At 40.2% G+C, this 12,749-nt stretch overlaps 1 protein-coding gene across 1 annotated transcript in view; it reads left to right on the top strand.

Moving 5' to 3' along the window:
- GLIS3 (GLIS family zinc finger 3) overlaps positions 1-12,749 on the top strand; it is a 180,119-nt gene that overhangs the window by 38,123 nt on the left and 129,247 nt on the right. Inside the window, exons 4-5 of the mRNA XM_074855790.1 lie at positions 5,560-5,767; positions 11,422-12,550. Coding sequence (XP_074711891.1) covers positions 5,560-5,767; positions 11,422-12,550 — 1,337 coding nt within the window. The remainder of the gene's footprint in view (positions 1-5,559; positions 5,768-11,421; positions 12,551-12,749) is intronic.

Raw genomic sequence — 12,749 nt, 5'->3', positions numbered from 1 at the left:
ACGACTGTGTCTCCCCAACTATTGTTGCCTTTATTGGACTATGTCCTGATTTATATCTTAGTATATGAGAAAAGAAATTGCTTCTCTTGCTCATTTAAAATATTAGGTCCATGTATTTTTCTTAGACTCTACAGCCTCATTCAAAACCCACTGATGTCCTCCAAAGAGGTTCCCATTTATCTCAGCTGATGTAAATTCAAGACATTAAGGAATTCCTGGTTGTCCTTTCACTGTCCTGAAATTTTCAGGCTTTGGGTCAATGATAGAGCAAACCTGGACTGAGGGCTCCTCTTGCCCTGTAGGCATATGATACCAAATGCTGATATGGGGCATAGTCATTCTGCCTGTTCACATTTATTCAGTGCTTTTGAACATATTTTCTGACAGCTTGCCTTTTAGCAGCAGGCTCATGCCAGGTTAGATGTCCATGGTCCACCCATTTAACTTTACTCTAGATCAGATGTGGTCTGTACTCCTGCAGCAGGCTCAAAGTCAGCATAAGCTTCCTATTTTGTGCTCTGACTGGGCTCTACAGATCAAATTAATACTGCTCAGTGACCTGCAGGGCACAGACAAGGTGTTAATGGTGGTCTTTCGACACATTTACACCTGTATGAAACAGTGGATAAAATGTTATGACTGCTTTTCATAGCACTGGTCTTTTACTTTGCAGTCTCTTTCAATGGTGGCAGCTGATGATGGTAATCTCTGATAATCTCTCTTCCTGCCTCGGCCTTTTAAGTAGAAGAATTGTCATCTTTCCCCATAACAGCAAATGTCTGTCAATGATAAACCAAAACCATTTCCTTCCACTTCTGCATGAGAGAAATGCCCAGGCAAATGTTTATCAGGACCAGAGCCTTGCATTACTTTTGTCTGTCATCCCAGTAATACAATCTTTCCAAAGTACTCCTTTTCTCATATTTTCCTTTCAGTGACCAGTGACCAAACCATCTTTGGCCTTCATCCTTATCCTTACACAACAAATTCTCTTAACTGTTCTCAGCATCACTGAGGTGCTGTTTATGCACAGATAATAAGAGCAGATCCTATAACTGAAAGGGAAACCAGGATGTATTGAGGATGCAACATTCTGTATTTAACAATACTGGTTTGACATTAGTCCCTTTTCTGGTTTTGCTTTTGTAATTTATTTTTTTTTCTGACATGCAAGTTCCAAGCAGCTCAGGTTTAATTATGTATAAATAGCAATTTCACTGTAGTTGCAGATTGTTATTTGAACTGACATATGGCCTGTCCCTAAATGAAAATCTTACATGTGCACAGCCCTTGATTTCCTGCATATGATAAAGTAGATGTTATTGTTACCATTGAAATTTGTTGAAAGTGGCTTATTACTGAAGGGCAGTATGGTTGTCATCCAGGGAAGAGTCAGTATATATTTGGGACATTTTTGTGGTAGAGCTCCTTTTCTCAATGCTAAATAATAGATTTACATCTAATTAAGTAGTCAATATATATAGACTCTGCAAGCATTACGACTGTGTTTCAGTGTCAAAACCAGTTGGATTTCTTTTGTTATTATAACATGCTTCCCTGTCTTTTATATCCTTTGGTGCAGAAAGCCTTTGGTTCTACATACTAAAGACACTTTTCTAAAAAATAGCTGACTGAACATATGTAATATACACACACATATAGACATATTGTGTAGTATTCTGTTTTTTACATGATATGAATGTGTCATGTAAATTTTTAACTTCACCCCACTGAGCCTTTTGCTAAGAGGAGTGGCATTCATACTATTACCAGGGGCAACTTATGCTTTTTTGCCTAATTTTTGCTGGCTGGTTCCATTTTAGCACTCTGTAACATTATAAAAACAACCGCTGAGTAGCACACTGATTCAGCTTTAGTGAGTTCAAAATACGAACTGCTTCACAGGAAAGAAAATAAAATGCCTTCTCTTATTCTTTTGATTTAATTGGACATCTTTAGTGAGAGCAGACAGTAATCCTACAAAGCTTAAAAGCTTTTTTTCTGGTACCCACAATAGAGTTGAGTGCAGTACAAGGAATTCTCCTGACATGTTTGTCCTTGGAAATTTCCAGTCCTTCTAGCTAAATTTCAGGATGGATTATTAAATGTTTTCTTCTTTCCTTACCCTTGAGTTTTCAGCCAGATGTTATATTCTTCACTTATGTTTTGAAGTAGTAGCAATGAGTAAGCTGTTTTTCTTAAAGGGCTACTCTTCCCAAGGAGTACATTTTGGTGGTGGATCATGCCATCAACTTCTAACATCTGTGCATGAATTTACAAAGCACTTAGAATCCCAGTGGACTGGGAATCATGTATCTGCTCCTCACATATATGTGAGATATTATTAATTAGACAAAGGGAGGATGAATAATTTGAAAAGAAGGCACAGACCTCTGAAACAGGGATAAACATATGTATTTGTTCTCCTTTTTTTTTGTTTTTAAAGAAAAGAAAAGCTATAATTTGAAATTTCTAGGATGAAGTGAAAATTTTTAAACTAATCCTATTTGATGTGGAGGAGATTGAAGGATTTGGCTTTTCTTCCTATGACTGTGATGGGCGGAAATCAGGAGGTCTAAAGCCCAGCTGGAAATTAATCTGGCTTCAGCAATCAAGGACAACAAGAAGTGTTTCCATAAGTATGTCAACAGCAAAAGAAAGACCAGGGAGAGCCTCCGTCCCCTGATAGACGCAGGAGGAAACACGGCAGCGAGTGATGAGGAAAACGCTGAGGTGCTTAATGCCTTCTTTGCCTCAGTCTTTAATAACAAGACTAGTTGTACTGAGGGAATCCAGCCTCCTCAGCCAGAAGACAGAGACTGGGAGAACGATCCCCCCACAATCCAGGAGGAGATAGTCAGTGACCTACTGCATCATATAGACACACACCAGTCTATGGGACCGGATGGGATACACCCGAGGGTGCTGAAGGAGCTGGCTGGGGTGCTGGGCAAGCCGCTTTCCATCATTTATCAGTAGTCCTGGCTGACCGGGGAGGTCCTGACAGATTGGAAATTGGCCAATGTGACACCCGTCTATAAGAAGGGTCGGAAGGATGATCCAGGAAATTACAGGCCTGTCAGCTTCACATCGGTGCCCGGGAAGCTGATGGAGCAGCTCATCCTGAGTGCCATCACACAACACATGCGGGACAACCAGATGATCAGGCCCAGTCAGCATGGGTTTATGAAAGGCAGGTCCTGCTTGACAAACCTGGTCTCCTTCTGCGACAGGGTAACCTGCTTATTGGGTGAGGGAGAGGCTGTGGATGTTGTTTACCTTGACTTGAGTAAGGCCTTTGACACCGTTTCCCACAGCATTCTCCTGGTGAAATGGGCTGCTCATGGCTTGGATGGGCACACACTTTGCTGGGTAAAAAACTGTCTGGATGGCCGGGCCCAAAGAGTTGTGGTGAACAGAGTTAAATGCAGTTGGTGGCCGGACATGAGTGGTGTCCCCAGGGCTCGGTTTTGGGGCCACTCCTGTTTAACATCTTTATTGATGATCTGGACGAGGGGATCGAGTGCACCCTCAGTAAATTTGCAGGTGACGCCAAGTTGGGTGGGAGTGTTGATCTGCTCGAGGGTAGGGAGGCTCTGCAGAGAGATCTGGACAGGCTGGAGCGATGGGCTAAGGCCAACTGTATGAGCTTCAGTAAGGCCAAATGCCGGGTGCTGCACTTGGGCCACAACAACCCCCAGCAGCGCCACAGGCTTGGGGAGGAGTGTCTGGAGAGCTGCCAGTCAGAGGGGGACATGGGGGTGTTGATTGACAGCCGGCTGAACAGGAGCCAGCAGTGTGCCCAGGTGGCCAGGAAGGCCAATGGCATCCTGGCTTGTATCAGCAATAGCGTGGCCAGCAGGGACAGGGAAGTGATCTTACCCCTGTACTCGGCACTGGTGAGGCTGCACCTCGATTCCTGTGTTCAGTTTTGGGCCCCTCACTACAAAAAGGACATTGAATTACTCGAGCGTGTCCAGAGAAGGGCAACAAAGCTGGTGCAGGGTCTGGAGCACATGTCGTACGAGGAGCGGCTGAGGCAACTGGGGTTGTTTAGTCTGGAGAAGAGGAGGCTGAGGGGAGACCTCATCACCCTCTACAACTCCCTGAAAGGAGGTTGCAGAGAACTGGGGATGAGTTTCTTTAACAAGTAACAAGCGACAGGACAAGAGGGAATGGCCTCAAGTTGCGCCAGGGAAGGTTTAGACTGGATATTAGGAAGCATTTCTTTCCAGAAGGGGTTGTTAGGCGTTGGAATGGTCTGCCCAGGGCAGTGGTGGAGTCCCCATCCCTGGAGGTGTTTAAGAGTTGGGTTGACATAGTGCTGAGGAATATGGTGTAGTTGGGAACTGTTAATGTTGGGCTGATGGTTGGACTGGATGATCTTCAAGGTCTTGTCTAACCTAGATGGTTCTGTGATGGCCATAAATGCCTTAATGTACTTCTTTGTGAAGTTCAAAACCAATGTGAACATCCTTGAGAAAAACTAATATGTGAGTTGTACAACCAAGTGAAAAGTAGATATAATTTAGAAAATTATTTAAATTGAAGTACTTTTCACAATTTGTCCTGAGGTTTCTATCCTGCTTTGGGGTATAGTCTGAGCAGAGGGAGGCATCTAGAAATGTGAATCATCTAAATGTTAATTTCCAACTGTTGATGAGAATTTGCTAAATAACCCACAACTTCCGTATTATGACCTACATTATAACTTTTTCATCTTGATGTGTTTTAATGCAGAGGATCTTGTAAACTACCATCTGTGATCTAAATCAGAACACAAAGTACACAGAGCATTTTGCAGATATGTCCTACTTGCCAGCTACCTCTGTAATCATCTCCTGCTACTGTGTAATAATACCCATCAGTTTGAGTCATGGCAGCAGTGATTAAGAGCAGATTGTGTCTTTTTAAAGAAAGTCCAGAATGCTTCTTTGCTTGATCCAGCTCAGATTCCTCTCCCCAGACCTCTGAGGAATTCCAGCTGTAACTCTCCTGCCACGGAAGCTCTGCAGCCTGTATGCTTCGCCACAACAGACCTATTGCAGGGGTTGCAATTTGCATGCGCGCCTGCAGTCCCCTTGCTTTTTGGGTGGCTCGTGGTAGGAATGATGGAAGGGCTTGCAATGGCTTGGAGCTGTGGTGTTTGGTAGGATTCAAGTCACAGTGGTGTTCCTGCAGCCTCGTTGGTTCTCTTTTCCCTCCTTCTTTAGAGAAAGGTGCACTTATGGCTTGACTGTCCCTCAGCTGAGGGCTGGTCTTTTACCTGGACTCTTGCAGTGTTTTTTTTTCTGATGTTTATCCATGATGCTACATAAAGATTCAGTTTATGTACTTCAGCACATGTTTTAAACATGCATATTTTATTAATTCTCCTTTAGAATATTGCTCTTTGTGTTTGAAGTAGTTTGCAAAATCCTTGTATTGGTCTCCTGTTTTGGCCTCATCTGAAGATACTCAGTTCCAGTCACTTTTCCTACTTTGCAAAGTGATGTGATTTCTGTGGCCTCACCATGGGTTCACAGGGTATGAATACTAACCTGCCTTGTTTATTTTTAGGAGGTTTTGGTTATGGACCCCAGTGCAAGTCCATTGGAAAAGGTGGCTGCAACAATGTGATAGTCACCAGCGGTCCCATGACAGTTCAACAGCTGGGACCTGTTTCGCCTCCTGCTAATCAGGTTTCAACAGCATGCAACAAGACCAGCCCTAGCTTACAGAGGTCTGTGGATGCTTCCAGCCTGAGTGCCTCTCCATCAGATACAAGGTCCTGAGTTACTTTTTGATATTCAGTACTTTAAAAAAAGGGTATTTTAATTCTCCTGTAATTTAAATGCAACCTTTCTGGTGATTAAAGTGGCCAAAATGATGCTCTGTGATGCTACAGAAAATTTAGTTCAATGCAATTTAATTTACATCAGCTATAATCATACTGTTTGGATCATTCAAATCATGGGTGAAATTTGGCCACACATTTTCTATGTTTGATAGGGCTTTTTTCTTAGATAAATATTTATATAGTCACTTAACTATAATTTTATAGGAAGGACAGGAAATGTTATGGAGGATGAAAGCAGAAGTAGTTCACGTGTAACATCTTCAGGGGCAGTGACCTGTTTTACGTTTACCACAGTCCTAAAAGTGTTATCAAGTAACACTAATGTCAGACAAAATAATGTTAAATGCCCTGTTAATGTTCCTCTCTCCTCATCAAATACCTTTGCTTTCAAATTATTTAATAGTTTACATAATTAAATTAATCAGATCAATTTTTCCCAGTCTGCAGTGAGCCAGCAGTTAACTTTATCTGTGTTAGACTTGTGTCCCTGAAAACTTGTCCATTTTCCTAGGTCTGGTTGGGTAGTTTAATAAAAACTATGGCCTCTCCTTGTAAATGTTGCCTTTTTATATTACTAAACCATGGATAAATATTTGTTAATTATTTTTTAAATGCTTAAATAACTTTTGAGATTATGGCTATGAGTATTGTCAACAAATATGAATGAAGGGAAAATAGTTATTTGACAACCTCCATACAAGTACATTAAGCATGTCCCTGGATATTAGTTAAACATACAGTGAAAAAACATTCTGGTGTGTTATTTCAGGAGCTACATTCCCACTTTTGTAGATGTGACTTGTGCAACAGTTGCCTGCTGGGTTGAAATGTAACTGTTCTTATTTACAAAAGGCTACAAGAGACTTTATTCTCAAAACAGTTTACATTTTACTGTATCACTTTACTACAAGCCGAGGAACATTCTTGAAATAATTAAAATTGGTGTTATGTAACTGGAAGAAAACTTTGCTTTACTTTACCATAAGATAGTTTGTGACATTTCTGTTACTTTAGTTGTGAAGGCTGACTCCCTGGGGACAATTTACAAAATTAATTATGCTTCCTATTTAAACATGTCAGGGAAAATCATTCAGTGCTAAGAAGACGACAGATGACAAATCCAGAGGCATGCCTTTGAGACAGAACAAAACTGATGTTATAAAAATATAATTAAGTAATTATTACTTATTTAAAAAGCTGTAGGTGTGCCTGTATGGCACACCCCAAATACACATCTACACTGTTATTTTTATCTGAGTGTGTGGTTGGGTGTACTATGTCAGTACAAAGTTATACATTTTTGTTCGTATTTTAAAGAAACATTTACTAAGGGTGAACTGAAGTTGAAACTCTGGCAGAATCGAGGCCGTAGTGTCTGTAGAGTCTCTTTTAATGATTTATCAATGAAGATGTTATAAAATCAGTTTGTCATACAAAGAATGTCTATTTCAGCAATTTTGCCCTCAAATTCACTATTTTATCAGGCAAAACAAGTTTAAAGTCAGATTTTAATTCACAGATTGTTGAAACGGTTGGGGTTTTTTTGTTGTTGTTTGGTTGCTTTGTTTGGTTTTTTTAACTGCATTTGCCTAAACTGGTTGCCTAAATTGACTCCACAATCCTTCATGGGTTGATTGCCTTCTCTGGGTTGTATCTCTTGGGCATCATGAGCTGTGCTCTGGCAGGTCAATCCAAACCAGATTATTTGCTGAATTGACCCAAACCAGAATGACTTGTCTTGATTTTTCCTGATTGAAAAAAGAAAAAAGTTGGCAAAATTGGAGTTTTGCTACAGATAATACCAGATTTTGGTATATCTCCCATGAGGAATAAAACCTTTCCCATCTCTTTTGAGAATTTCCAAAAAACTTTTTCAGAGTATTCAGTTATGCTGCTTGAAACCAGATGTAATACTGCCATTTACTTTGATGCAAGTCAGAAGAGGACCTAGAAAAGAGCAAAGGGTTCTTGGCTGGTAAAACAGAAGATCATGCAAAAAAAGAAGAAAACATAGTTTTCACTCTTCTGTGTTTACGTTTAAGATTCTGGGTTATACTTGATGCTGTGGCCTCCGTACAGACAGGGAGAATAGAAAGTAATTGCAGAAATCTCTTGTAAATGTTCATAAAAGATCTGGTCAAGACTCAAGATGGTTTAGATTACAGTAAGCAGATGTGCCAATTAATACCATCTGAGAATCTGGCGTGGTGGTATAGCTGGCCCTTCATTTTCATATTAGTTATATTTATTTTCCCTCAGAAAACTACTTAGTCACAGTGTGAGCTGGGTTTTAAAGACATTTTCTTTGTTTTGGGAACTGGAATCTTTGTTACTTTTCAATTTAGAGGCTTAAGTGAGAACCAAACTTCTTCAGATTATCTGGCTCTTACTTACTGTAAGTAAGTGGCCCAACTTTTCATTTTTGTCCTATTATGAGACTTTGAAAATGCATTTTTTCTTCAGCTTCTTTGATGGGTATGTCCCTTTGTGTTAGGCATTAGTAGCTTTTTGAATGATACTGGCCCTACTATGCATCTGATTAAAACTCTTGACGTTACAAAAACAGACCTGTTGTATTGATGCATGATTTTTTTCCCTACTTAGAAAATAAAAATTTAAATAATTCAACTGGCAGAAAAATCCCCTATTTATGTTTTCCAGATTTAAATATATATAGCCTAGGATGGAAAAATCAAACCTTACTTAACTTTTCTTGCTCTGTTGAAGACTGTGGATCAGTATTCGGGGTCACAGCATACTAACTTGATTTAACTGCTCTATAATGAACTGTGCCTTAACAAAGCCGTAATAGACTCGACAGCCTAAATACACTTTTTTTCACAAATAATGATCCCTTTAGATCTAAGTCTTACACAAGATTGACCTGATATAGCAATCCCATTTTTCTCATTTCTCTCAATGTAAAGTGTAGTCAGCATGTTAATTGTGTTTTAATCCATGCTCTGTTTTGAAAGTACTATTTAAAGCCCAATGGAATAACATAACCCCCATAACAGTACCCTATATTGACATTCAGTCTGAACAGGATATTTCTTATTCTGATACAGCAAATCAAACATCTGTTACAAAACATGTATCTTGAGCAAAGAAACACTACCCATCTATCCTATAGGTCACTACAGCAAGGCTGGCTGATATTTAAAGCTACATTTTCGCTGTTTGTGAGCTACGTCAGCATGTAGACACAGCACCTGCAAACTGCTTGCTCTCTCAGCCTCTGCCAAGCTTCCTCTCTAGACAAAAAGGGGCTGAGGGGGCAGCCACAGTGCGCTGAGCACGAATTCCCTGCCTCCAGCTCTCTGGCAATGACCAGACTGTGTTCTTGCAGCATGATCCAGCTCTTAAACTAAAGCCACTGCAAACTGACTTTTCTTTTTTCATGTTGGTTAACTCTGAAGTGCTGGAAAATGCTGTAATATTAAGTAGTATGAAAAAACCCATCACTCAGGGAGTGCTTGTGTGGTGGGCAGAATAAGATAACAAAGACACCAACTTTTCGGCTTTAACATCTGTAGCTAGAACTGAATGTGGAAAGCTGTATACATTTCTTTTGCCTGAATGACTTTACCTGGTGTTTTCATATATTCTTTCAACCTTGCTGATGTAATTGAAAGATAATCCACAGATATCAGAGGTGAAAAGTTGATTTACCAAGTAAAATCATGGAATTTGGTAAATATTGCCATATTCACTGGGAATATCTCCACAGCCATTGTTTAGGATCTGTTCTTGCTCTCTTGGATTGACTGATGTTGTTTTAAATGGAATTCAGATCCCCACTTTTAGCCTACCACCAATTCTTAAATTAAGTATTTTCATGTATCTCCACTGAAGCTGCAGTCACTGCAGTAGGGCTGTGGTGCAGACATACAATGCAACTATGAGCCTTAACAGACCTGTTCTATGGATATGTGTTTCCTGAAGCAGTGTCTATAAGAAAATCTTGCAGAACTCAGAAGCAACTGCAATATTGCTTACCCTGATTAGACATCAAAACTTGTTCCCCTATTAAAAAGAAAGAAGCAAGTAATATAGGTAGAAGTGCCACATGTAACTGTGTCTGTATCAAGAAAGAGATGAGATTAATTTTATGGTGCATACTTTCTCTTTTAGAAATCTGAAGTTTGTAGCAGTACAAGAGCATGCAGTAAAATAATTATAAATAACTGACTATAGGAACTTACCTTTCTAAATAAGAATACGCTATTTCTTTCCTGTGTGACAGTCCCTTTGGATTATTGCGTGCAAATATTTCATATACTGTTTACTGAGAGGTATAAGAAATATTTTTCAATGCCTGATAATTAAGGTTCCTATTAGCACTTACTAGCTGTCTTTTTGTAAGTTAATTTGACCTCCTGAAGTCTTTGTATGATAGGAAGAACCATTGTGCATCTTGGTTTTTTATGTGAGAAGCTGAGAAGCAGTGATTGATTTGTCCACCTTAAAAATACATTTTAGATTTAGAAGAGAAACCAAATTTCCTATGTACTTAATCCACCACTGGAATTCTATGCTTCTTCAAAAGTGTGCTGTGAAAATAATAAACCCAGAAATTAACCCCCAAAACATAAGATGCAGTGGCTTCTGTGTCTGTGAGATCTCCAGGTTTATCTAGGTTTATCTACATACATGTTTTTTCCTACTATTAGAACCCCTTAAAAATAGAAATTAATATACTGATAACACCACTGGCTGGCAGGAAATCCAAGTCTGCCAAGGTGTGAACTGGAAACATAAAGACACAAATTCACTTGGTCCCTACCCAACATTTGCAGCCATGAATCAGGGACCCTGATGTTCTTGTATTTCCTTTTTACACCTTTCTGTAGAAAACAATATTGTTAAGAGCTTGAGTTCTTTTTTTAAGCTACCAGTAGGACATTTGCAACACAAACAAGTTTCATAATAATTCTGTGAAAAACTAATGATAACAGCAAGATTAAAGTTTCGTGAAAAATTTTGATTGCTGACTAGGAGGCAGATACATCATCAAATCAAAACTAAATAAACCCCTTCAACCAGTTCTTCTACATTATTCATTTATTTTGTTTGTTTTGTAAAGTTAGATATTATCTGTATTTATAAACATGAGCTATTTCTGTAGAGAATACTATTTGTTTGCATTACAATTGGCAAAGTCATTCAGGTTAAATATTTATTCCTTATTAATCAGTTTTCTTCCCATTCTTTGCCAGTAAAATTAGTCAAGTCAATATGAGTTTCATACAAGGCAGGTGCATAATGGGGCTTCAGAACCCATATTTACACCACAGTTGATGAAAAAATTTACATTGATTTCTGCAGTGATGTATCAAGAACCTTTACTGCAACTTTTCTTCAAAATCTTGAAGTTTTAAAGTTGGTTTCCTAAGCGACCTTGTTACATATGTATTGCCTTTGTATGCCTGCTGGTACATTAACTGAGACTGCTAAAGTTGAGTACCTAAAATTAGGGACAATGTTTCTCACATGTAGCCTTTCTTTAATTTTATGTGTGTGTAAAGATAGAAGAACCACTGCTGTATTGTTTAACTTACTTTATCATGCCTTTATTTCAGGTCGCTCCTGTCACGTGAGTCTCAGGCCTCTATGACATTAAGCTTGTCAGAAAGTCAGTCCACTTCAAGTGTTAAGCAAGAGTGGTTGCATGGGTACAGGACACTTCCTTCCGCTCCTCCTGACCAAGGTTTACAAAATGGCAGTGAGCTGGGGGATTTACTAAATTTTTTGCCTGGAACATCTGTGTCCAGTAACTGCATCTCTGACTCGTTACCGTCCTACTTATATGGCGCAGAAAATAAGCATTCCCCTTACTCTAGTCCCAGCCATTCCTCAGCTCGGTCTCAACCAGCCCACTCCAAAAAGAGAGCACTCTCTCTATCTCCTCTGTCTGACAGCATTGGGATTGAATTCAATACAATCATCCATACATCCCCAAGCTCTCTGGTGGCCTACATCAACAGCTCCAGGACATCACCAGCAAACGTGTCCCCACACCCTGAGGTCTATGGACATTTTTTGGGAGTTAGAGGAAGCTTTATACCCCAAAATTTCTCTATTCCAACTGCCCAGAAAGGCCTTGTCATGGCTAATGGCAATGTTACCTTCCCAGGGTACATTGAGAACGGGGTTGGTGAGTGCCAGCAGATGCAGCAGCTGGAGCAAGCCAGCTTGCAGATGGCAGCCACAAGTAATGTGGTGATCCAGCAGAATGTGCCACCTGTGGACAACCAGGTGGTGGATGTCCTGAAAAATGAACGGCTGGATGACTTATCAGGCCGTACGGTCAATATGCCTCCTCCACCACCCCTGCTGCCGCCACCTCCTCCACAAGAGCCACCCCCACCATACCATGCTCACCAGCAGTGGCATCCACACAGCCTCCCCAGTCACGTTCACCCGCTGCCTGTGCCTCCTTCTGACCCAGGCTCCCTGCTTGATGAAAATGGTGAGCTAGACCATTTCAATGGCAAGCATGGCTGTCGCTGGGTTGACTGCGGTGCACTGTGTAACAGGCAAGAGGAACTTGTGCGGCACATAGAGAAGATCCATATAGACCAGAGGAAGGGAGAGGACTTCACTTGCTTCTGGGCAGGGTGCCCACGAAGGTACAAGCCATTTAATGCCCGATATAAACTGCTGATTCACATGAGAGTCCACTCGGGAGAGAAGCCAAACAAATGCACAGTAAGTCTGAATTCTGTCTCTCTTACCATTAAAAGGCTCTCCATTATTCATGAAAATATCAAAATTCATGAAAATGCATCATTTTACTCCTTTTTGACTTGAGGAATTTTCAGGATTTTGCATAATGTTACCATGAGAAACCGAGAAGAGTTGGGTATTTTCTAAGGCGGTTGTTTGTTTCATTACTATCAGAAAACAG

Source organism: Strix uralensis, chromosome Z (assembly GCF_047716275.1).
Source record: "Strix uralensis isolate ZFMK-TIS-50842 chromosome Z, bStrUra1, whole genome shotgun sequence".
NCBI lineage: Eukaryota > Metazoa > Chordata > Aves > Strigiformes > Strigidae > Strix > Strix uralensis.
Note: the sequence above shows the minus strand (reverse complement) of the source record. Positions and strands in the feature narration are given on the sequence as shown.